Raw genomic sequence first — 26,405 nt, 5'->3', positions numbered from 1 at the left:
GTTTTTTTCTGGATTGTAGCTGGGATCTGGAACTCTGGAGATTTTTTAGAGTTTTGGGTAATATGAAATCTCCAGGTCAGGTGTTCCCGGTGATCAGGTGGCTAAGAGCAGCCTCATTAAGAGCCCAGACCAGAGCTCAAGGGAGGAGTTAGTGTGGTATGGGATGCAAGCACACGAGGGCCAAGCAAGATGTGGTGTGTACTGGAGGTACACATGGAACAGCCAGGAAGGTTTGGAGAGGCTGAGAGAGCCAAGCACAAAACCTGCTGAAAGCTTTTAAATGGTACAGAGTATTTCTAAAAAGTTTTTTTGAGGAAAACAGTAAAGTCCTGGAACTGGGGTACTGTGACTGAACGGGACAACCTGAGAATGGCGAGATAATCTGTTTGCTGAAATACAAGCAGATTTTAGGTTGTACTGCTGAAGAAAGCTATCTTTCTGTTACAAAAGAAATAAAAGACTGTCTTTTTTCTGTTAAAATGGCTTCAAGATTGGTCCTTAAGCGCTCACCATATGTGCTAAATTCCCCAAAAGGTAGAACAGTGTTTTAGTTGATGCAAGGTGGCAGATAAAAAATTCCAGTCTAGACGATCAAATGCCTTTTCTGTATCTAAGGAGAAAAGGCAGAGAGGTATCCTACATTTACACGCATTATGAATTAAAGTGATCATAATAATAGTGTTATCCCTGGCTGCACGATGGGGGATGAATCCTACTTGTTCCTAGTGGATCACCAAATCTATGAGGGGTTGAAGATGAGTCACAAGTATTTTGGGATATATATTCAAGTCTACATTAATCAAAGGAAATGGGCCTATAACTAGTTGGGAGTGTAGGGTCTTTCTGCTATTTGCAGATCAGAGTTATATGTGCATCCTGGGATAGTTTGGGAAAGGGACATGTGTCAGGTATTGTGCTGAAGGTGTCATGTAGAATAGGGAATAGAGGTTCTTTATAAAAGGATTTTATAAAAAAGAACTAGAATTTAAAAATGGAGATAGAAAATTTGTCAGGTCCCAGGCTTTTACCTGAGGGAAGAGAGATAATAGTGGTCAGGATTTCTTCAGTAGACAACGGCGCTGAAAAAGTACAGCAATTCTGGGTTTACCTCCGGTATTCCAGTTTTAGTTATGTAATCTGACAATTCTGTTGTTGGGGAAGGAGTGGGCTGTGCTACAGTTCTGTACATTTCCTAATATTATAGAGGTCTGAGTATTATCTACGGAAAACAGAAGCAGCATGCTCAAATTATGTACCATCCCACGAGACAGGCATTTTATCTTAGGAATATATTGGCAAGATATTTTATTTCTCATCGATCTAGCCAAAGCTCTGCCACATTTGTTTCCCTGTACTTAAAAATGATGCTTTGTGCAATCTTTATGTTCCTGGTAGGAGCAATCAAGTAATGTATGCAATTCCATTTATTTAAGTTGTAATGATTGGAAGCATTTAGAGCAGGGGTAGCAAACCTCCGGCCCTCCAGCTGTGGTGATACTACAAATCCCATGATGCATCTCTCTTCGGGAGTTATGTCTGTGGCTGTGAGAATCTTGCAATGCCTCATGGTATTTGTAGTTCCACCACAGCTGGAGGGCCAGAGGTTTGCTAACCCTGATTTAGGGTCACTGGTGGTTTTACGTGTAAGTTCAAGAGAGTGTATATCTTTCAAGAAGTTATAGCTATTGATTTTTCTTTTTTTGGTCTCACTCCATAAGAAATAAAAATACCTCATAATGTGCAATTCAGAGCCTCCCATTTAATTGCTGGTGAGGTAGGATCTGTATCGTTGTTGGCTACAAAGTCGGCAATGATTCGGTTAATTGCTTCCTGAACTTTAAGGATTGACAGAAGAATCTCATTCAGTCTCCAAGAAGGGATAGGTTTATAAGTATTTGGGAGATAAAAAATTATAAAAAAATTACTAAAACAAATATATTGGAAAATGGTCCGATCATAGTTGAAAACCTATGTGGGTGCTAGGTATCCAGCTTAGCATGCAGTGGAAGAATAGAACAAGATCTATGCGACTATATGTCAAATGTGCGAAAGACTGACAGATGTAATCCCACTCACTGAGCTGGAGAATACACCATATGTCAACTAATTGGAATCTATGTTTACTAGAGCAAAGGAGTTACCATAAATTTTGCACCTCAGAAAGATGAATCTGCCCAGGCTCTGAGTCTCAGAAATTAGGAGAGAGGAGTGAAGACCAATTATTAAACCTTGTGACTTGCTGGTTGGGTTGCTGCTCATGAACTATTCCCTATAATGGGTGCATTGCATCCTAGGTATGTTCATGGTTTTGAAATGCGTTTCTTGTAGAAAAAACAGTATCTTGACTTCTTGTTTATGAATATCATACAGCACATGGGTATGCTTCTGAGGCACATTTAAGCCCCTCACATTGAGGTAACTACATTTAATGTTAGAGAAAAGGCAAAGCCTCCTGAAAGAGATAGAAGAGAATGCATTCATAAATATCAGAGGACTAAGAAATAGATGAGAAAAAAAAGGGATACGATAAAGCTAAGAAGGGTAATAGAAGAGCAACTCTCCTTACACAATTCCCGGGTACCAGCCCCAGGAACTAAACCTATGGGTGGGGGGGGGGAAGAGGCTAGACAAGAAGCAGGAGACCACCCAGCCTTAGCCATAATGGAAAAGTTATGGATATAAGTATACTGCTAGTTATAGATACAGGGGGATATGGCAACCTGTATGACTAAGTTCAGATGAAATAAAGTAAGACATACTGTATATGGCATTGAAATAATGTTAATATCTAAAATAACTCATCACCCCCCACATCACTTGGCTGTAGATCCTCAAATCATCTCTGAATTCATGCTGACAGTCCTTCCTTCTGAAGGGTGGCTACATTTATTGTCAAAGGTCCCTGTGTGAGTTGTAAGTTAGGCACCGCTTCTGTGAAAGACTATAATTTCAATAGAAATTAGCAAACTAAATGTGAAATTGTAGTCCATCATGGGGATAAGCTAGGAGCAGTTCCTTTTTTGCAAAAGAAAGAGTATGTGAGGTAAGAGTGCAAAATATTTCTTGAAAGAGACAGACGTATCAAGTTCATCACTGGACATCGCTCCCCAAGTCTGAAGGGTCCAGTGTCAGGGAGTCGGAGTTACGCTGTAGATCTATAGAGATCACAGATGATGATGGAGCTAAGTCTCTGCAGCTGGGTGCCATTGTGGGAGTGTGATCACTCACTGCGTGGTCATAATTTTTCTTGAAAAAGGTCTCAATATCTCTCCTAGACTCCGAAGCAGTAGGGGCCATTGCTTTCTTTTTTGTACTTTTCACCCATTTTGCAGTGATTTGAGTCGATGTATATGGATGGATGATTACAGGGCAAGTCTGGAAGCGGGAGCTTGCCCTAGAGACATTTTTAGGTCATATCTCTTACATTTAAAATCCCCAAGTGATTAAATTATTAATGTACACTAAACTGTTACATAGTAGTGCAGTTATTATATACTGTATATAGAGCAAGCTGAATTCCTAGAATGCAGAGTAAAGGTTCCTTAATAGCTTTGTGTAAGTTGTTTGAAGTTTTTAAACACTTTTGAAATGTTTAATACTAGTCTTTCGTATTTACATTAAAAAGTAATGTACAAAGGGCCTGAAAGGTTACTGTAAACAAGTAAAACCTTGGGGTGACCAGGTGTCAGGAAAGTATGGCTGCCGACCATAGCACAAATACTATAGGGATTGCTGCACTTGGTATGGCGCACGGATACACGCATAGAAACTGATTAGTGGTGCATAGGCGCATTCCAGTACGTGGGGCACGGCGTGCACGTGTGCACACGCATATTGCACCTGTTGGCGCCAGGCAGCCTATTTAAGCATGAGAGCAGCAACTGCTAGTTGCTGGAAGGTCATCAAATGTATCCTGTATCTGTGTTTCTTGCTACTGTGTTCTTGGTTTGACCCGGATTGTCCCCGATTCCTGCTGGTCTGCTGCCTGCCTGTTTTTTTTTTAGCAATAAAGGACTTGGATCCTTTGGACCCCACGGTTTCCTACCCCATTTTTTGGGGTGGGGTTCCTCCTTAAAATTCCTGCCAGACCTTAAGATCCTGGTATGACTTTAAGGGGGAACTCCACACACTTTTTTTTGTTTTTTTTACATGGGTTCCCTCCTCAATATTCCTACCAGACCTTGAAGTGTCTGGTATGACTTTTGGGGGGAACCCCACATTTTTTTTTAAATGGGGTCCCTCCTAACATTCCTACCAGACCTAAAGGGTCTGGTATTGTTTGGGAGGGGGAACTGCATAAATAAGGGGACCCCCCAGACACGATATTGAAAGGAATTTTTCATTTTTATTGTTACCCTTTAAGTGATGTTAAAATCTTTGCTCCTTTAAAAATTGTATTTTTTAAAAGTTTTTTTTCATTGATTCAAGTCCCCCAGGGCAGTACCCGGGTCCCTATACAACTTTTATGGCCAATAACTTGCATATAAGCCCTCTTAAAGGGGACAAATGTTTTTGAAAGTTCTACCCCCATAGACTTGCATTGAGTTCGAGTTCGAATTCAAACTTTTTGGATGTTCTAAAGTTCGAATTTGAACCAAACTTGGACCTGTTTGGCTCATCACTAGTGCCTAGATGAACTCCCTGAGTATGAACAAAAGAGCAGTGAGGATAGTTAACAGGAAGGAAACTAAAATTACAGAGTGCAAGAACAACTATATATATCTACCTCTATGTTTCATATATAGATTTAGACACTAGCCTGGTGATTGAAAAAAATGAAAGGCTCATTGGTGAACGGATTCCACCCGAGAGGGAAGGTGTTCCCCCTCTGGATAAACAGGGTCTGATAAATGTAGCAAATGTTGATAAATGTTGCTTATAGAGCACAAATGGAGCCCTGTACATTTTTGTGACAAGAAACTATGGATTCCTGTGGCAGGAATACCCGGTTTCCCTGTTCAGATGCATCTGCTGTACACATTGAAGTAAATGACAGGGTGACATCTGTAAGCAGCAGTCCACATGTAATTGTACATGGTACGATTACATGCGGTTTGAAATAGAAGATTGTGGCTGGAAGCAGGATACATGTTGCTTACAGATATGGCCGCTGTCACCTTGTCCCAGAATGCCCTGTGTGAATGGGGCCTAAAATGTCAAGAACATCGTCAACATTTCTGCTCTCCCCCTTCAGGGGGGTCCAGGAACCAGACAACTGTCCCCTCTCACCATCGACGCATAAAGGTTTGTGTGTGCTGGACCAGCATGTTAAGTGGGTCAGGGTCTCCTAACCCTGGATGGCCAGGAGATCGGGACTATCCACTGGGTATGCAAGTCTCATGTGGTAAGGAAAAATGGAGCATGGTCACCTTACTGAGTTCTGCACTTGCAAGCTCTGGAGGGGCACGTACCTCAACACTTGGTAGTTGTCTGTGTGATATCTTCCAGTAAAGCTCCAAAGAGATGGTCGCTCTTGAGGGGGAGATGCAGCACAGCATCTCTGGAAGCCCGATCCATATGCCAACACTTCAATCAAAGTGATTTATGCATCTGCACACAAAAGAGGCTGATACCCGAAACCAGTCAGCTAGAGTCCAGGTTTGCCTCATGCATAATGAGTAATGTACCGTTGTCATCTCATCCATACACCATAAGATTGAGGTTGACCTCTGCAGCATCTAGCTCATGACTTAGGATTCTGATGCATTCCTAAGGTCATGCTGAGCTTCATTCTCAATAAGCGAACATGGAGAAATATCAGAGTCCCTTATCAAGGCTCCACATCTGACTTGATAGGTGTAAGGAATTGGAAGATAAGTGAGGGGTAAGCACTTTCCAAATAACCAGGATGGGACACAAGCTGTAATAGCTACAATAGGAGTAGGCTTTGGTTGTAATGAAATTGGTGACGGGTATTTCAAAGGGCTCAAAAGAGTCCACAGACAGCTGATAACAGGAGACACAAAGCAGGCACTTCCCATCGATTCCAAACTGTCCGGTACAGACTGCACATACAAAGTATGAGTTACTGGTTTGCTACCTGTTCTTCAACTAGTAACAAACATTACTGCCAGATGGGAGTAGAATTAAGTCCCATGTGTCAGACCTGTTTCCCATATGTGTACTCATTAAACCAGTAGTGGGTTTTGAAATAGGCCCACAGCATTAAAAAATGCTTAGTGCTCTGAGTCCAGATCAGGTAGGGGAGTATAGCCTGCAAGAGAGGGGCAGGCCGCAAGGCTTGTGAACTGGTCAAGTAGCACCCGCATCACACATGAGCCCAGAAAAAAATAGAGAGGGAATCAGACACAGCCCATGCTGCACATAGATCATGCATGAAGAAAAGTGAGTCTTTAGAGATGGTTAAAAAACAGGTGGTAGTCCCTAGCACTGGCAGAACTACCAGGGTCGCATCTGGACCGCAGCTGAGACGAAGCAGCTGCTGCAGATCAGTCAGATAAGGCTGGGTGAAGGCTAGATGGGGAATGGGTGGGCGCGTGGGGGGGGGGGGGTGTTTGAAACTGGTGGTATTCTAATGGACATTAGAATATATTGCAGAGACTTGTAGTCCTGTATAGCTGGCGGGGTTCTGCATTGCTGTATAATGATTATACAGCAATGCAGAATACCACCAACTATGCAGGGCTACAAGAAGTCCCAGCATTGGAACTGGTGTGAACTAGCCCCGAAAGCCATAACATATATAGAGGGGAATTTATCAAAACTGGAGCAGACAGAATCTGGAGAAGTTGCCTATCAGCATCCACCTTTTATTTTCAAACCTTAACTGAACAAACTGAAGAGAGAAGCTGATTGTTTGCCATAGGCAACTGCTCCAAATAATTCTGCTTCAGTTTTGATAAATTCCCCCCATACTGTTTATTTAATATATTTTTTTTCTCTGGTCCCTAGGGGATGGCTTTCAGTTTTTTGTGCCTAGTGTTCATGAATATGAAATGCTGTGTCACTCAATAGAGACTAATGAAATAATATTTATTTGTTGCAATCAGTCTCCTATACTGTCACTTTTAATCTACTTATTACAGTAAACTCTCAGTTATCTGGCACCCATGGTGCCAGATAACTGTAGTTCCTGGTTGTTAGAGAGTTAATAGTAACTCTCAAGCAAACCCCCCTACTCCCGGCCATGAGAGAAAGTTCACTCTCAGGTCTGCTCCTCTGCTCAGAGGGCGGGAGCAATAGCCAGCCTGCTATTGGCTACTACAATTTGAAATAGGCGATAGCAGGCTGGCTATTTCTCCCCATTGTTTACATTTTGCTGCAGACCGCGGACTCTAGGTTCAGTTTTGTTCATGATCCACAGGAAAGATGTCCTTGAAATAGAGAGAGTCCAAAGAAGGGCAACAAAGCTGATAGAGGGGCTGAAGGACCTGAATTATGAGCAAAGATTGCAAATTTGAACTTGTACACAGTGAAAATGAGAAAATTAAGAGGGGACATGATTTTAATGTCAAAACTGTTTAATGGTGATAATAACAGTAATAAACTTTTCACTGTTTACTAACTAAAGATAACCAGAGGCCATCACCTGAAATTGAAAGGAAAAAGTTTTAAACCACAAAGGGAGTAGGGGATTCTTTTCTGTTAGAGCAGTTAAGTTATGGAACTCCCTTCCAGTAGGATCGGCAGAGAGTATGGAATCATTCAAGAAACGTTTAGATATTATGCTCAGAGCACAAAACATACATGGGTACAGGTACTCTTGATGACTATTGCACACAGACACTCACACACACATACGCTCAGATAGGTTGAACTCGATAAACTTGTGTCTTTATTCTACCTCAAATATTATGCAACTATGAATAGGGCTGTCCATAAGGTATATGCTGCCTAAGGTGATGAGCTGTCGTTTGGGAAGGTGAGGTGTGCTGGCAGCGAATGGTCACTTGCAGGGGGGGGGAGGGGGGTTGTGTTGAGTTTTTGTTTGGGTGGGGTGGTTTGGGGGAACAGATGCCGGACCGTGCTGTCAGCTGCTTTTTCTGGCATCCTACCCAGCCAGAGCAACCTGGGATGCTGTCGCGACTTATAATGATCGTCCTGACTATGTAATAATAGGATTTTTGTACTCACCGTAAAATCCTTTTCTCTGCATTCATTGAAGGACAAAGTGACAAAGATCATAGATAAGGAGTACACTCCTACACACAGAGAGGACAGGTGCTTTGTCCTTCAATGAACGCAGAGAACAGGATTTAATGGTGAGTAGAATAATAATTTTCTTTTCCTTTCACAGTGACAGACATCATAGATCTGGAATGTCACAAAGCAGTACAACTGAGGGGTGGGCAAGAAAATAATCCCCACACAGAAAAAAGAGCAACTCCTCTAAAGGGCCGCCTGTAAACCTTAGCGCCCAAAATTGGCATCCGCAGATGCCAAAACATCAACCTTGTAGAACTTGGAAAAGTATAAACAGGGGACCAGGTAGCTGCCTTGCAAACCTGAGAAACAGAGGCACTATGTCGAAAAGCCCAGGATGCCCCAACAGTGTTAGTAGAATATACTGTAACGGGAAACTGGGGTTCTCGACCCCTGATAGCATAAGCCTGAACGATCGTGTTGTGAATCCAACACAAGATGGCAGCAGAAGACATAGCCTGGCCCTTCCAAAGACCATCCACAACAGCAAACAGACAATCCACTTAGCGAAAGCCGTAACCTCCAAATAAATACGAAGAGCCCGAACAACATCCAGGCAATGGAGAGCCCTCTCCTTCCGTTGGGAAGGCTTCGGGCAAAGAGAAGGAAGAACAATATCTTTATTCAGCTGAAAAGCCGAAACAATGTTAGGGAGAAAAGACAGCCTGGGTCAGAGAACAACTTTGTCCTCATGAAGAACCAGAAAGGGGGACTTACGTGACAAGGCCACCAGTTCAGAAACCCTCTGAACAGGGGTAATAGCCAATAACCAAAAATGACACCTTTTGAGACAAAGTAAAAAGTGGAGTCTCCTGCAAATTTTCAAAGGGAGACTCCTGTAACACCGAAAGTACCAAATTTAAATCTCATGGGAGCAATGGCAACTGAACCGCGGGGAACGCTATGCATAACCCCTTTTACAAAGGTACAAACCAAGGAATTGAACGCCACAGGCCGCTGAAAAAGAACAGCCAGAGCCGAAATCTAGCCCTTGACTGTGCTCAGGGCTAGACCCTGATCCACCCCAATTTGAAGAAAAGTCAGAATCCTGCTCACTGAATAGAAATGCTGGGGTAAGATCCCTGGCCTCACACCACACAAAATAGGCCTTCCACATGCGATATAACTTTTGCAGGAAGTAGCCTTGCGAGCCTCTAACATAGTGGAAATAACCGAATTCGGCAAACCCCGGTCCTTCAACACCTGGCTCTCAACAGCCACACCATTACAGCCAGCAACTGTGAAGCCGGGGTGGGAAGACGACCCTGTAACAGAAGATTCAGCCAAATTGGTAGACGCCAGTTCGCGTCCATGTCCGGCCGCACCAGATCTACGTAACAAGCCCTTCTTGGCCAATCTGGATCCACAAGAATGAGCAGAATCCTTTCTGCCTCTATCCAGCGAAGAAGAAGCAGCAGCAGAAGCTGCACTGGGGGTTAGGCATTAATCAGAGTTTATCGATCCCACAGCGCCACCAAAGAGTCCTGGCCACGAACTGACCAACCTTCCTGTTGAGGTGAGATGCCAGGTGATCCACATCCGGAGTCCTCCAAATGAAGGCAAATCTGTTGAAACAACTCCGGATGCAACTGCCACTCGCCCGGATCCACAGACTGGCTGCTAAGGTAATCTGCCTGCCAATTGTCCACTCCCAGAAAGTACACTGCAGATAGACCCGGAACATGTCTCTTCACCCAGGAAAGAATCTGACACTTCCCGCACCGTGGCCACGCTTCTTGATGATTTACATATGCCACAGCTGTGGAGTTGTCTGACTGAACCCGAATCAGCAGGCCCTGAAGCCAGCAAGTCCAGTGCTGCAGAGATAACCTAATCGCCCGAAGTTCCAACACATTGACTGGAAGGCGGGACTCCTATGGTGCCCACCGAGCCTGAGTCATCCATGACTCCTCCGCACACCACGAGGCTTGCATCTGTCGTCACAACTGTCCAGTGCAATGATAGGAAGGATTTCCCTGACAACAGAACTGGAGAGCAAAGCAAACAAGTAAAGCCCATGTCGCTCTACACTGATTTCCTTGTCCAGCAATGAGGTAGACTTGGTCCAGTGTGATGTTCCCCTGCAAAGTCCTGGTATGATGTTGTGCGTAGGGAACCACCTCGAAGGAGGCCACCATCAGGCCCAACACCAGAGCCAAAACTTTGGTGAACACCTATGGAGCCGACACCAGGCCAAAATGCAGAGCCATGAACTGTGAGCCATGAAGGAGCGACAAATCGGGACATGTAGATATGCATCCTTGATGTCAACAGATGCAAGGAAATCCCCCTGGAGAAGGGATGCCACCACAGACTGAGCCGATTCTATCCTGAATTTGTGAACCTGCAAAAAGGTGTTCAGGCGCTTAAGATCCAATATGGGCCAAACGCCCTACTTTTTGGAAACGGTAAAGAGATTTGAATAGAACCCCCTGAACCTTTCCGAGGGCAGAATGGGAACAATAACACTCTGGTACAAAAGGTCTGCGACCGACTGCCGCAGATCAGCTGAAAAACCTATATCTTGGACGAAAGAAACTCTATTTTGTAACCCGAAGAAACTAGTGCTCACACCCAGGTGTCCAAAATGCGAGACAACAACAGATCCTCAAAGTGTCGAAGCCAACCCCACCCTGAGACTTAGAGCTGACTGTAACGCTAAGCAACATGTAACACTAGTAGCACGATTTACAGTGTCTTAATGGATCACAGCTGCAAACTATAACGCCTAAGACCGACAACTTAGATACCAGAGGACCAGCATCCAGCGCTGAATTGCAGATATATTTCATGCCTTGCACCAGTTGGTCCACCAATTCAACGAAGATGGAAGAAACCTGTTCATCAGCAAGACCCGTTTTAGCCCACTACGTTAAAGTTTGAGAAACTAGGGCAGAGGCCAAAATAGGGCGGATCAAGGCTCCTGCGACAATAAATATAGTCCTTGAAGTAGCCTCTGCCTTCCTATCCGTGGGGTCCCAAAAAGATGGGTAATCCTCCACAAGAATGACCTTAGCCTTGTTTAGCCATGACACAGGTGGATCCAACACCGAAGGAGACAGTCACTTCTTCAGAAAATCCTCTTCAAAGATATAGTGAACCGTAAAACGTTTAAGCACTGAAAAGGACTTGGTGGGATGTTTTCACTCTTTGTAAATAAAATCATCAAAGAAGAAGATGTTCAGGAAAACCTAAGCAGACCGCCGAAGCTTGTGAGTACTAAACTGAACTTCAGGTACCCCAGAAGTACGGGGAGCATCTTCAATCTTCAACGGCTCCCGAACAAATCAGGGCCGAAACCAACTCATGTTCCTGGAGCCTGAGGGAATCAGACGACTCATTGTCACTACTCGACCCCTCTGGCGTGGAATCTTCAAGAGTAGGCCGGCCCACCGCCATGGAGACCTCCTCCTCCATATCAGATTCCACTGAAGGGGCTGGCAAGGGCAAAGGCAACCAATGTATTTTGGGAGGTTCCTGCGCCAACGCATGTTCAATCCACGACATGAACCTGTCCATAGCGGATGAAAAGGCCTCAAAAGACAATGTCGTACCTGGGACACTAATAGCTTCCAAAGAAGGTCCCGAGGGTGAAACTGGCGAACAAGATAGGGACACTGGCGTACAAGCAGCACATAGAGTAGAGTGGGAAGCATCCTCACCCTAAAGCCCACATCCCTTGCATGGCACCGCAGAGATCCTGTCCCTGTGTTCCATTACCGCAACCGCCCCACAGAACAGATCACCAGCACCCACAAAGACCGCAGAAGACAGGGAAAGGCCAGACAGAATACTTATACTACAATTCTTGTAGGCCCCACAGTCATTGCAATGCGTCAGGCGCATGATGAATAGGGTAACAGGTGTCAGCCAAAAGGTACTGGTCATTCATGCTGAGATCCCAGACGCATGTGGATCAAATATGAGCGCCACTGTTGCAGGAGTATGGGCAGCTATGGCCCATACATCTAGAGAAATGTAGTAAGGTGATATTCTGGAAACATGATTGTAAATGCATGATGTCACAAAACCTGACTAAGTCAAGGGGATAACCAATGTCAGCTGGGTGTCACTGGGTCTAACCTAAAGAAGTGGTTAAAAAGACAATCTGGGGAAAGGAGTCATGGAACATGATATGTGAGAAAAGAAAATAAAATCAGACAGAATACTTATACTACAATTCTTGTAGGCCCCACAGTCATTGCAACACAAATGGGCTAATCCGCGCGACCGCAGTGCAAACCGATGCCATGTACCGCAGTCTGCCAGCATCCAGACCCCCGCAGGGCTCTTTTGTTCCACCGCTCCACCGTAGGCCTCAAGCCATGTGCTAAATTTTGAGCCCGCCTGCTGGCGAATGACAGGCAGGACCGCCATGCAACCATGGACAGCACAGCAGCCTGCCACAGGCTGACAAGTGATAAATGCAAGTAAAACACAGGAATCTATATACACACCAACAGTCATTGTGAACCAATGTGGGTCGAATTATCGGTCGGGGAGAAAGCATGTAAGGGTGAGGCTCGTGTTGAGCCCCCTGGGTATAACGGTATCCAATGTATGGATCCAAAATGTTTCACGTTTGAGGAGAGATCTGTCATGGTTCCCACCACGATGGGATAATGCAACATATTCGATCACCATCCCCTGTAATTCATGGGTCTGGTGTCGTAGATCATCAAAGTGAACCGCTACTGGATGTCAGTGAGACTTTTGGATTGGTTCATAATCACTGTTGGCGTGTATATAGATTCCTGTGTTTCACTTGCATTTATCACTTGTTTGCCTGATGAAGGAGATCCTGTGAGACCCCGAAACGTTGTTTAGAGTGTGCGTAGGGAACCACCTCGAAGGAGGCCACCATCAGGCCCAACACCAGAGCCAAAACTTTGGTGAACACCTATGGAGCCGACACCAGGCCAAAATGCAGAGCCATGAACTGTGAGCCATGAAGGAGCGACAAATCGGGACATGTAGATATGCATCCTTGATGTCAACAGATGCAAGGAAATCCCCCTGGAGAAGGGATGCCACCACAGACTGAGCCGATTCTATCCTGAATTTGTGAACCTGCAAAAAGGTGTTCAGGCGCTTAAGATCCAATATGGGCCAAACGCCCTACTTTTTGGAAACGGTAAAGAGATTTGAATAGAACCCCCTGAACCTTTCCGAGGGCAGAATGGGAACAATAACACTCTGGTACAAAAGGTCTGCGACCGACTGCCGCAGATCAGCTGAAAAACCTATATCTTGGACGAAAGAAACTCTATTTTGTAACCCGAAGAAACTAGTGCTCACACCCAGGTGTCCAAAATGCGAGACAACAACAGATCCTCAAAGTGTCGAAGCCAACCCCACCCTGAGACTTAGAGCTGACTGTAACGCTAAGCAACATGTAACACTAGTAGCACGATTTACAGTGTCTTAATGGATCACAGCTGCAAACTATAACGCCTAAGACCGACAACTTAGATACCAGAGGACCAGCATCCAGCGCTGAATTGCAGATATATTTCATGCCTTGCACCAGTTGGTCCACCAATTCAACGAAGATGGAAGAAACCTGTTCATCAGCAAGACCCGTTTTAGCCCACTACGTTAAAGTTTGAGAAACTAGGGCAGAGGCCAAAATAGGGCGGATCAAGGCTCCTGCGACAATAAATATAGTCCTTGAAGTAGCCTCTGCCTTCCTATCCGTGGGGTCCCAAAAAGATGGGTAATCCTCCACAAGAATGACCTTAGCCTTGTTTAGCCATGACACAGGTGGATCCAACACCGAAGGAGACAGTCACTTCTTCAGAAAATCCTCTTCAAAGATATAGTGAACCGTAAAACGTTTAAGCACTGAAAAGGACTTGGTGGGATGTTTTCACTCTTTGTAAATAAAATCATCAAAGAAGAAGATGTTCAGGAAAACCTAAGCAGACCGCCGAAGCTTGTGAGTACTAAACTGAACTTCAGGTACCCCAGAAGTACGGGGAGCATCTTCAATCTTCAACGGCTCCCGAACAAATCAGGGCCGAAACCAACTCATGTTCCTGGAGCCTGAGGGAATCAGACGACTCATTGTCACTACTCGACCCCTCTGGCGTGGAATCTTCAAGAGTAGGCCGGCCCACCGCCATGGAGACCTCCTCCTCCATATCAGATTCCACTGAAGGGGCTGGCAAGGGCAAAGGCAACCAATGTATTTTGGGAGGTTCCTGCGCCAACGCATGTTCAATCCACGACATGAACCTGTCCATAGCGGATGAAAAGGCCTCAAAAGACAATGTCGTACCTGGGACACTAATAGCTTCCAAAGAAGGTCCCGAGGGTGAAACTGGCGAACAAGATAGGGACACTGGCGTACAAGCAGCACATAGAGTAGAGTGGGAAGCATCCTCACCCTAAAGCCCACATCCCTTGCATGGCACCGCAGAGATCCTGTCCCTGTGTTCCATTACCGCAACCGCCCCACAGAACAGATCACCAGCACCCACAAAGACCGCAGAAGACAGGGAAAGGCCAGACAGAATACTTATACTACAATTCTTGTAGGCCCCACAGTCATTGCAACACAAATGGGCTAATCCGCGCGACCGCAGTGCAAACCGATGCCATGTACCGCAGTCTGCCAGCATCCAGACCCCCGCAGGGCTCTTTTGTTCCACCGCTCCACCGTAGGCCTCAAGCCATGTGCTAAATTTTGAGCCCGCCTGCTGGCGAATGAAAGGCAGGACCGCCATCCCTGCGCACAATGGCGCTTTTCCCGGCCACATGGAGATTTGGCTTGCGCGCATGTGCAGCCGCCATTTTGCCCTTACAACTATATACACACAAATAGTGATTGTGAATCAATCCGAGAGTCTCTCTGACATCATCATGACATTACATTCCCTCCAAAAACATTCAAAATACAGTAATCGTGTAGCAGGATGTTGGCAACAAGAATGCAGGTAAATAGATAAACAGTGCATGTATAAGGAAAGTTGTATTACCAGCCATGTGTGCAGCAATCATAAAGATGCATGGATCTAGAGTTACAAAAACAGCCGTCCGAAACGTTGTTTAGAGTGTTCTACTTGCAACTAGTAAGTTAATAAACACGTATTGAACTTGCTCTGGAGTGCCGGTGTCCATCCTTTACTGATATTTTGTCGGAAGCCACCTGCTGCACCCACCATCTTATCTAGAGTTACAAAAACAGCCGTTAGGCAGCAACGGAGGAGTGGTCAGCCACTGTCAAAGGTACCAGATCTGCCCCCAGCCAAGGACCAATCAGAGAACGCCATCTGGTGGAAGTCGTGTCATCAGAGATGGGGAAGCCGCACATGTTACAAATGGCGAGGACTCAGCCACACCCTTTGAGGAGGAGACAAGCAGCTAGATAGGCCCTACCTGCCAGTGTCAGGCGTGGTATCAGCCGTATCAATGGATGTCATGGCAATGGCAGGATGCTGGCTGGTGGAGGATGGCAGTAAGACAAGTGGCTAAAGCACAATAGTACAAAACAAATAGTGACTGTCAGGCGGCATAATATGCCGTGAGAGAGCTGCAACACTTAAAGGGACATATGAACAAAATGCTGGCAAGAAATAAGTTGCATCATGAAATACCTGAACAAATCACGAGTTACTGTTAGAATGAAGGCAAAATACAAGAAAGAAATAAAAGTATTAGAACCCAAATCCAAACATAATTGGCTGGTATTTTACTATATATGTAGCTGCATTGGCACAAAGACAGCTGGTACATATCAAACAGCTGGTACATATAAAACGAGGCTTATTAAGGGGTCATGGAAATGTAGTGCATTACATGGTTTAAACGCATGAGAGCCATAGAAAATAACGAACATAAGCACAACTCGATTCATAGGTGTATATGGAACATAAGATGGGTGCGTGCCGGACTCATAATAAATGAGGAAAAAAAAAGCTAGAGGCGTTGTTCTGAAGACGCGTGAGGGCTAAAGCAGCATGTTGTTGTGCAAATAAAAAACGTAGGTGCAACTAGACTTGTAAATGTATATAGGACAGAAAATTGGTATGCGTCAGGCGCATGATGAATAGGGTAACAGGTGGTATCCTGCCACAGGCTGAGCCCACAGGCATCCCCATTCACCAAGTGAGCAGCAAAACAGGCTAGCGCGGGCAGGAACCAGACCGATCACAGATTAAAAGGGGAACCGCCCCAGTATGAAAGCCTGACTTGGGCCCCACTAGAGACCCCCAGAAGACCAACAGGTTGCATATGCAGCCAAGCCGCAAAGGCTAAAAGTCTCCACAGCACCACTTGTGCCTGGCGCTTGGAGCTGCAGCAGATACCCAGTCCATACTTACCATTGCCGGTAGTTGACCCTGGGGAGCAACGACAGGACCCGCAGCCAGGGAGATGTCATCGCGAGGTGGGTAGATAGGAAAGTCCACCGCCAGCCTGTGTGGGGTACTGTGATTGGGCAGCCAAGACCCCCAGTCATATGTACCCCACTGGGAACAATACCACAGGTCACTCCATGAAAATGGAGTAGTCGCAGCCAACCCACCATAGCAGAGTCTGCATGCACATGAAGGCAGTACAGGGTAGGACTACAAGGATCTTCAATCATCCAGCGTGTCACCCAGATGGTACTTGCTTGAAAATCCAATCAAGAACGAAGGAAAAAGATAGTGATGAATTCCAGAGAAAAAACTTCTAAGCTCCTTATTCCTGACGCTAGGCAAAACTGGAGAGTTGCTCAGCAGGCAGGGGGTTGGTCACCAACAGAGGTTGCCTAGGCTGTCTTTTGTTTTGTGCCTAGCGTCCTTCTCCTGGAGGTGGCGCAATACCCTATGGTTCCAGATCTACAATCTTTGTCACTGTATCCTTCATTGTACGGAATAGAAATATATATGACTATTGACATATATAGGTTGAACTCGATGGACTTTTTTCAACCTGACTAACTATGTAACTATGACATACACGGTTATTGCCAAATATGAATTTCCCAGTGCAATGAGACCTTTGAGAGGGAGGGTAGGATATAAAGAGGGCTCTAAAGTAGTAACCAGCACATTGGCATGAACATTCTACAATTTCTATTGTATAAATAGAAAACTATTACCACATCTGTATTGAACATGATTTGATTTTTTTGTTGGATTTGAACATTATAGCTCTATATGAAAATGCGATTCCACAAAACTCTACTACAAGGTTCTTTAGGTCGGGTTCACACCTAGCCGGCATAGTTTTTGCGCATTTGTACCCCCATGTTCAGTGTGCGTTTTTTTGCATGTTTATATGCACATTTGTATGCTTGTTTACATGAAGACAGACGTTTTGACTGGCAGCTTAAGAAGCATTGTAGGCAATAGACGAACGCACGTACAAACGCTCATGAAAATGTGCAACATGCTTCTGCCGCTCGTTTTCGGGTGTTTCCATTGAAGTATATGGGGCAAAAACGCACTGTTAACTGCGGATGGAAGCTCATGTACCTTTTCGGGCGTTTTCCTGTTGGCGTTTTGCTGCGCAGGTGTAAACAGGGGCCATTGAAAATCATGGGATTTTTAGTGTTGGGCTTTTAAAAGCGCTTTTCCAACTGCTCAAAAATGCCTAGGTGTGAACAAGGCCTTCTTGTTGTTGACCTCAGCAAAGGGATATTCCTCTATACCTGTCTGAGCTGTGACATCAAGGGCTCCGCTGCAAACTTTTTAATTCTCTCTGGAGTAAATTCTCCAAAGCACCGGCTGTCATGGTAGGGAGAGGTGTTGTAACAAACAGAATCAACTTTATCAGTAAATACTTGGTTGGGGTTTAAACAAAACCTTACTTGATCCAGAAATGCAACGTAAAATCAGGGTGGTTCTCCACTCCAGAGAATATTTCAGGCTACAATTTCTGTATGACAACAGCAACAGGATAAAATTTGTTACAAATGTGAATGGCTTAGCTATGGTACCTCAAAATCTCAAATGCAAACTGAGAATCAGTAAATGCAAACTGAGAAACCACATCAATTGCTAATGAATAATATAATAGTATATTAAAAGAGACCAATACTGAGAAAAATATGGAAGCTGACATTGCTGACCTATACAATATTACTTGTCTAGCTGTGTAAGCTGTGAGCAGTATTTCCAATTAAATAGTGTCCTATTCTATTATATATGATACAGTCAAAAGTGTCCCCATGCTAGCAAATTGCTATAGAAGTATCTTGATGACCAGTTTGTGCAGGAGAGAATTGCAAAAGGCATGTGGCTGCTTTGTGCAGAAGAGGAATATGGAGGATGTGGCAGTATGCAATATATGTAGGAGAGGAGTGTGAATGGTTTCACTGCAGGCAGTATGTGCAGAAGAGGGCGCAGAGGGCATGACAGCAAGAAGTATGCGCAGGAGAAGATAGGAGAGGGAAGAGTATGACAACAGACAGAAGGCATGACAGTGAGCAGTATGTTTTTTCAGTATCGAGTACCGATATTTTTTTCCCCGGTCCTCGCTGATACCGAGAGTCCCATTATGGTAGCCGGGCGGCATGTAATGACTCAGCGCCCAGCTTCCTGATTAGCTGGGAACCCAGGTGGCGTGTAAAGACTCGCCACCCAGTTCCCTGATGAGCCGGTAAGCGGTCTCCTTGCTACCCCATCACCAGGTGACGAGAAAGCACGGAGACGGATTTCTTGCCAATCAGGAAGCCGGGGGCGGGTAATGACCTGCGTCCGGCCTCCTGATTGGCCGGGAAACCGGTTTCATGCTCCCTGGTGACCAAGTGACAAGGGAGCATGAAGCCACCTTCCCAGCCAATCAGGAAGCCGGGCGGCGTGTAATGACTCGCAGCCAGGCTTCCTGATATCAGAAATTCCGGTATCGGGAGCATTCTCGCCCAAATACTCGGTATCGGCACCAATACTGATACTAGTATTGGTGCATCCCTAGTGTAGAGGATGTGACAGTGGGCAGTATGTCCAGGAAAGCAGTGCACCAGTGACATGCGGTACCTTTGGTTCCGGGTGAGGCATTCCCCAGCACATCCCGCCCCGCAGCCCGCCAAAGCCCTCCCCCGAACCTGCCGAAGCCCAAACCCCCAACTCGGTCCCCAAGCAAGTGTGAAGGAGGGAGGGAGGGAGGAGGAAGGGAGGAGACCGGGACAAGCCTCACTGTCCCTCACTAGCTCGTCACTGCTGAGGCATTGAGATGGATGGTCTCAGTGGAGTTTTTTTTCTTTTTTTGATTGGACAGCTTGGACCAATGGCGCTTTGCCATTGGTCCAAGCCATCCACAGAGCTTACGCCTCTAACACAGAGTAGAGGCTGTGGCAGCTCTTGCCTCATTAGTTAGGTTAGACAAGCAGTGGGGAAGCCCACTGCTGTGTAACCTAACTACCTGTCAAAAGCTGGATGCAGCGCTGCATGTAATTAACAGGCAGTGCTCCATCCATGACAGGTTACACAGCGGGGAGGCTTTCCCTACTATGTAACCTGCTAGAAGCCACTCTGAATGGAGAAAAAGCTGTCAGCTTCAGACTTGAAGCTGACAGCTTTTTCCCCCATAATACTAGGTGAGGCTCTGCCTCACCTGCCTCCAATGCACTGCTGTGCTTTGTTCAAAATGCTGCAGATTTAGTTAATAATCACATCTCCACTGCCATGGTTCTCACCTACACCGCCTTATACACATGCTGCCATCATACCCTCCACATTCTATGCCTGACATGCTGGCCACTGAGATACTTCGATAGCATTGTTTGTAATATCTGTAATGTTTCACATTCTGGTATGGGTACAATTTTGCTAGTAAGAATAATAACACTGCCACCTTCAAGCTGCCTTGGCATCTACATTACATCCAAAAAACAATACATCTACAGTGTAATTGAACAGTATAATTGTTTTGTGCATTTTTAGAACAAAGAAATTGGTTTTGTGGCAGGGTTTGTATTAAAACAATGTACTGAAGAAAAGTCTAATAAGCAAATTAGTTATAAAGCTATTGTCAAGTTAACCGACACATGATGGAAAGTTTGGCGTGAGCATCTAGGAACCAATGACCTCTGGTGTTGAAAGGATTCATACTAACCCCAGCCACACAGGTTTGCTTTTGTAATGATATTAGGGATGCACCGATACTGGTTTTTCGGTATGGAGCCGATACCGAATACCGATGCCAGAAGTCTCATTAAGGAAGCCGAGCGGCATGTAGTGACTCGCTGCCCAGCTTCCTGATCAGCTGGGAACCTGGGCAGTGTGTATGCTCCCTCGTCACAAGGAGCCTTTCTGGCCAATCAGGAAGCTGAGGGCGGTTAATGATTCGCTGCCCACTTCCTGATTGGCCAGGAAGCCAGTTCCATGCTCCCTCGACACCAGATGACAAGGAAGCATGGAGCCGGTTTTCTGGCCAATCAGGAAACTGGGGGGCAGGTAATGACTCGCCGCCCGGCTTCCTGATTGGCCAGACTTCCCGACCAATCAGGAAGCCGGGTGACGAGTCATTACACACCGTCTGGCTTCCTGATACCGGAAGTTCCGGTATCGGGATAGGGAGCATTTGGGCGAATATGGGTACTCTCCCCAAATACACGGTATCGGTGCATCCCTAAATGATATAAAACAGAAAAAAATCTATGACTAAAAAAAAAGCTGAAAGATTGTATATAAACAAATACAATAACTACAGTTGAAGAGATATAAGTGAGGTTTACCCTAATATGCTTGGAGATTAATATTATTTGTTCTGAAATAATATATTTGGGATTAGAAGTATAATTTTCAAATAATTCTGAAAAGCAGATAAAAATATGGTTGCACCATACAACAAGCTGGTAAAAATGAGGAAAAGTAGCTGCGCTTGGGTTCTCTGATCTCAAGTGCCCATAACCTATGATTATGGTCTGGGTGTACAGCATTCAGTATTGCAGCTTCTGAACTCAGGACGCTATTCATTTACATGTTTTACACTAGTAGTGACCAAAATATTTTACTTTTTTGCTTGTTTTTATGAAGTCAAAACGCTGTATATAAAATGGTATGTCTGTTTTTAATCTACAGTTCTTTTTATAGTGGATTGCATAGTACAACTACATATAAAAAATAAATGCACATTAAAAATACTTTCATTATTTATTTTCAAAACTTACCTTAGGCACCCAGTGGCATTGCGCAGCACCTGTGATGAATGTAACTGTATTTTGCGATCATCCTGTAAGATAGTGTTTTCCCACCCAGAATGAGGGATAATCACTGCATTGGTCAACACTGTGAGGGCATCTTGAATAATTGGCATTTTAAGAGCATCACACGAAGACAGGTTCCATAAGACTCCTAAATAAATGCAATAAAACAGCCCATAATAATGCACAATAACTTAATTTAAGTGTAGTATTTGTTGTGATTTTAGTTTTCATGTGTGCAGGTTTATGTAGAAAAAAAACATTCTATCATTCTATACACCTAATAAAAAGCACTTGCATATTATATAACCTACCTTGGATGCTTTTTACACATTATAATACAGGTCATAAGTCTTCATTAAAGTGGACCTTTACCCATATCTTTAAAATAACAACAAAACACCTTGAGAAATGTTTAGCAATGACAATCTACAAACACATATTTCTAGATAATTGCCAGCTTTGTATTCTTTGCATACCTTATTTCTCTTTTCTTTCCCAGTCTTCTGGCAGTGGCCATGTAAACTGATTGCACGCTACTAGCTCTCCCTTAACTTCCTTAAAATCTGGCACATATGACTAGACATGTGACCATGTGCATCATCTCAGGGGAGGAAAATGCCTTTCCCTGAGATGAGATTTCCCAGCAATGCTCTGCTAATGTAACCTTCCCAGGATTCAACACTTTGGCACTCACATAATTTTGCCAGAACTGGACCAGGAAGTAGATGAACTCCATTTGTAAGTAAATGAAAACAAGTTTTTTAACTAATGAATGTAAGATGATGTTAAATCAGGTAAAGGTAAAGGTCCACTTTAATGTCATGTTCTGCTTTAGAAAACTGCACTACCCGTAAATATTAGAATACATTTTAATATTAGCCTAATCAAAATATACTAACATCTTAAGTTGATCATGCTTTGAAAAGTAATGCTTTTATCCTATACCATAGTCTATGTTTAATGTATCTTTTTGTAGCTTCCATTTAGAGACTTTAATGAAGTATGTTTCATTGATAGCATTGTCTATTGTAGTGAAATAAGTTTTCAACAGTAGGTATCTGTGAATGTCTATGGGATGGGTTCATGGGGATTCATTGAACCCAGGGTAAAGTCTGAAAATTGCAAGCTTAAAGGAGAATTGTGGAGTTAATAAAATACAAACATACATACCCACCTCCATGCTGCAGCAGCCATGTGACACTGTGCAGCTGTCACACGCTAGCTCTTAAAGTGCCCATACATTGCTCGATTCTCGTGGGAAATCCCACGATCGTACGAGAATCGAACAGTGTGAACGAAGACATGCGACCGTTTCTAATGTACGGTTGTACGTCTTTGTCTAAGGAGCATGTTAGAAAACCAGCCGAGAATCGTACGATTTTCGGCTGGTTTGAACAGTGCTCGAGAGACAAATGCCGAACGGGCCGGTGTGCGCACGCGCACACTGCCCGTTCAGTATTGCGGTCATCGGAAGCCCGCCCCTCAGGGTTTTTTTTAATCATTTTACAACCATCGCAAGACTAAGGTCTTGCGATGGTTGTACAGTGTATGGCCACCTTTAGACCAAGAGCTGATAAATCACATGACTACTAATCAATAAGCTCTTGGTCTGCTCCCAGTAGAGAACAGTAACTGTCAGTTACTGCATCCTGCTCTGCACCTGAAGTGCTCACTGAATTGACAGGTTAAGTAGAGGACAGGTGCAGCTGGCTCCGGCTTTTTGTAAATGTTCTTTTAGTAAATGTACTCTTATGACTCACAAGAGAAGAACTAAAAAAAAAAAGGTTTGATCATTCTTCTCTTTTAAAACTGAACCCCATTGAAATTTATGGGGGCGTTGAATCTTGATGATTAATTTTGCCCACTTGCAAGGCGACTAGGCATGGCATTGTAAAAAAAAAACAAAAAAACAGTATAGGGATCTGGGCACTACTATAGGTGACATGTACTAATGCAAAAAAAATTACAAATGTAAAAAATTATGTATATTTCGGGGTGTGGGTCCTCCTTCTTATGCAACTTAAAGAGCAACAGGGGAAAAACACTAATCCTTTCAATGATGTACTTGGGAGATGCATTTAAGCTGGGTCTGGTGGTATGGGACAGAACAATTCTCACAGACAGTGCAGGGTCACCATACTCTGGCATCATATAGTATATTGGGAATGTTTAATTAATTTTTAAATTTGCTTATAGCTTGGCTTAAATACAGCAGCAGCATCCAAATCTGATTCATTACATGTAAAAAAAAAAGGCTTTTTTTTTTAAAAGTAGTTTTGGCTACAGTACCTGATTTTTTTTTATCCAGCGGAAAAAGGCCTGAATTGAATGGTGGAAGTAGCAGCAGCAAAAGTTCTAAAAGCTGTAAGAAAGTGTACTTTTCAAACAATAAACATAAAGCCCTCAACTTTGTATGATCTGGCCAGTTTCATAGTATAGTTTATGAGCTTCTTTTTTGCACTGAATTGCCTTAAAGGTTAAATAAAATGTGAAAACAGTGTGTACAAAAACATTTAAAAACCACAACCCCACGTTCCCTGAACCCCCTCCCATCTATGTATCACTAGTTATCTCCAAAATATTCAAAATATAGTCTTCAGGTATGTTTGGTAGAAATTTGCTAGCTTCAGGACAGTATGTGAGCATATACATCGACAGTAAACTTAAAGAGACAAGGCAGTTTTTTTTCTTCCAATACAATTTAGTGTATTATCTGAGAGACAGTAGCCACAACTATTGTTTAGTGCAGTATGCAAGCAGTTTGGTTAGGTTGCAGTGTAACAAGGAGAGATGGTCAGATTTATTGTCAAATAAACATTAATGTATTAGGGTGACCCAGAGCCCACGTTATTGGAGGTCCTATTAACGATTCACTCTTCACATGCTGTGCTGATGGGGAAAGGCGAGGGGACCCTCGTGAATTTTAACATCCTACGCACTGACTTGCAGAAAATCAGGGGCCATACTACCACTGTGGAGCGTCACCTTGAGGAGGTGGATGTGATGGTTAAACCTCTCCCTGATGAGTGTACCACGTTAGAACGCAGACTATATCTTGCCGACAAGGTTGATAACCTGTAAAACAGGCTTCGCCACAACAACATTCAGCCCATCAGATCTCCTTGAACACTGGTTCAGTACTGAATTTGTTACAGAAGCCTTATCCTCCTGTTTTGTCATTGAACGCGCTCACAGGGTTCATGCTCGCCCACCTCCTCCAGGCTCTCCACCCGCGGCCCATGATAAAACACCTTCTCAATTATAGGGATCAGGATTACATTCTGCGGAAAGTTTGAGATCTGGGGCGGTTGAACATTAACAACTCTATAGTCGCTATGCTATGCCCTGCATTCCTGGCTTCCCAGCTCACTTTTGTTCATGAATGGACGTCGTCCTCCCCAGATAATGAAGCTACAGCTACAGCGGCTGCCTCTGTTGGTTTTCTGAAACAACTCAGGAATCTGATATACAGATCTCAACTTACTTCTTTATCTTATGTTTCTCCAATTGATAAGTCAGTGTTGGCTTGGCACAGGGCCAGGAAGGAGTTGAAATATTGCACTTCTACCTATTCCCCAAACTCTCCCCTGTGGTTTAATCCTCTTTTCACAAGTTATATGGTAATCCTGATATGGTTTGGTGAGCTAAGAAGGGAATTAAGTATCCCTTTCAACTATTCTGTGATGGAATCTTCCATTACTTTCCGCCCCTAAAGTCCAAGTACAAATTTCCTGACACTGTTTTACAAATACCTCCTTCTTCATCATCATGCTGTTCGTACACAGTTTGGCTCCCTGCAAGTCACCTTACAAGCTACTATGTTACCACTATCTATGCTTTGTTGCAAATGTTCATTTCTTCACCCTTCTAACGCAGGAGAAAAATGGAAACTTCTCCAACCCTTCCTTGACTGACGACGTACAGTGTACGTCGCCAGCATCGGGGCTGTTTAAACAGACTCCCGGAGGCTATTGCCGCCGAGACTCTGTTTAAACTTGTAAAGCCGACTGTCGGCTTTACAACAGAAGCGATTCTGGCGACTTACCTGTCGCCAGATCGCTTCTGTGTCCCATAGAAGGGACCTGTGACAGTCTCATTGTCACAGGTCGGCTAGAACTATCAGGTGAGTGAAAAGCACTCACCTCATAGTTCTCCTTTAACCACTGCCTTAGTACAAATGACTTCATTCTCAGTGTATGTGGAAGACATTTTTTGTTTTTCTTGCTCCTTCTCTTAAAGAGACAGTAAGTCTGACAAGTTCTGTCAAGATATCTGATTATTTCCTTATATTGTGAACTTAGGTCAGAGGTAATCTCATGGAATAATATTGGAAGTTTAAGGAAAAATCCTAAATTATTTCTAGTCCAACATTGCCCTCTTCAGGTAATTTGGAGTAAATTGGAGTAAGGTGATATGAGTGTGTGACGTCATAATTAGATTGACCCCTTTATGACTGAGCTTTTTTTTCAGTTTCTGTTCGTAAATGACTGAAGCACTTTTTTAATTTTTGCTGTGTGATTCTTCCACAGCAGTAATATACTTTCTTACTAAGTGCACCCACACATATAATATATTGTTTTTTAGAGGACAGGTAGGACTATATATTTATATCACATATGTGTGCCTAATGCCTCACTTAGTATGAATAACATATAAAAAAAGAGGAAAAAATTTAAAGAAATCATTTTTTCCCCAGTTTTGATTTTTTTTTTTTCCTAAAAAGTACAGCTAAAAAAAATTAATTCAAATAAATGCATCTATTTGTCCTTTATTTGGAAACACCTCATATCTCTAGGATTTCAGAAATCTTTCTGTACTTTTCAGCCTAAAACTAAAAGCTTACATTTTATTTTTTTTTTCAAAAAAAACTAATAATGGTTTGGTTAGGTGGCCTAGAATGTCACACTGTCATGAAGGGTTAGTAACTGTCACGCTTAGGGACAGCCACATACTTTAAACAATGCCGTCAAGAGGGGGTTAAATTAAAAAAAAAATAACCCCTTAGGGTGAAAAACTAATCTGCAGATTTTCATTGTAAGGGGTTAATTTTTTATAATAATTATAGTATAAACATACATTTATATATATTTTTTAATTTGTTCAT

At 43.8% G+C, this 26,405-nt stretch overlaps 1 protein-coding gene across 1 annotated transcript in view; it reads right to left on the bottom strand.

Annotated features, from left to right (window-relative positions):
• The window catches only part of LOC108799244 (catenin delta-2-like), a 292,772-nt gene that overhangs the window by 25,448 nt on the left and 240,919 nt on the right, over positions 1–26,405 (bottom strand). The window contains exon 9 of the mRNA XM_018571079.1: positions 21,266–21,449. Coding sequence (XP_018426581.1) covers positions 21,266–21,449 — 184 coding nt within the window. The remainder of the gene's footprint in view (positions 1–21,265; positions 21,450–26,405) is intronic.

Source organism: Nanorana parkeri, unplaced genomic scaffold (assembly GCF_000935625.1).
Source record: "Nanorana parkeri isolate BGI_ZX_2015 unplaced genomic scaffold, ASM93562v1 scaffold1668, whole genome shotgun sequence".
Lineage (NCBI taxonomy): Eukaryota > Metazoa > Chordata > Amphibia > Anura > Dicroglossidae > Nanorana > Nanorana parkeri.
Note: the sequence above shows the minus strand (reverse complement) of the source record. Positions and strands in the feature narration are given on the sequence as shown.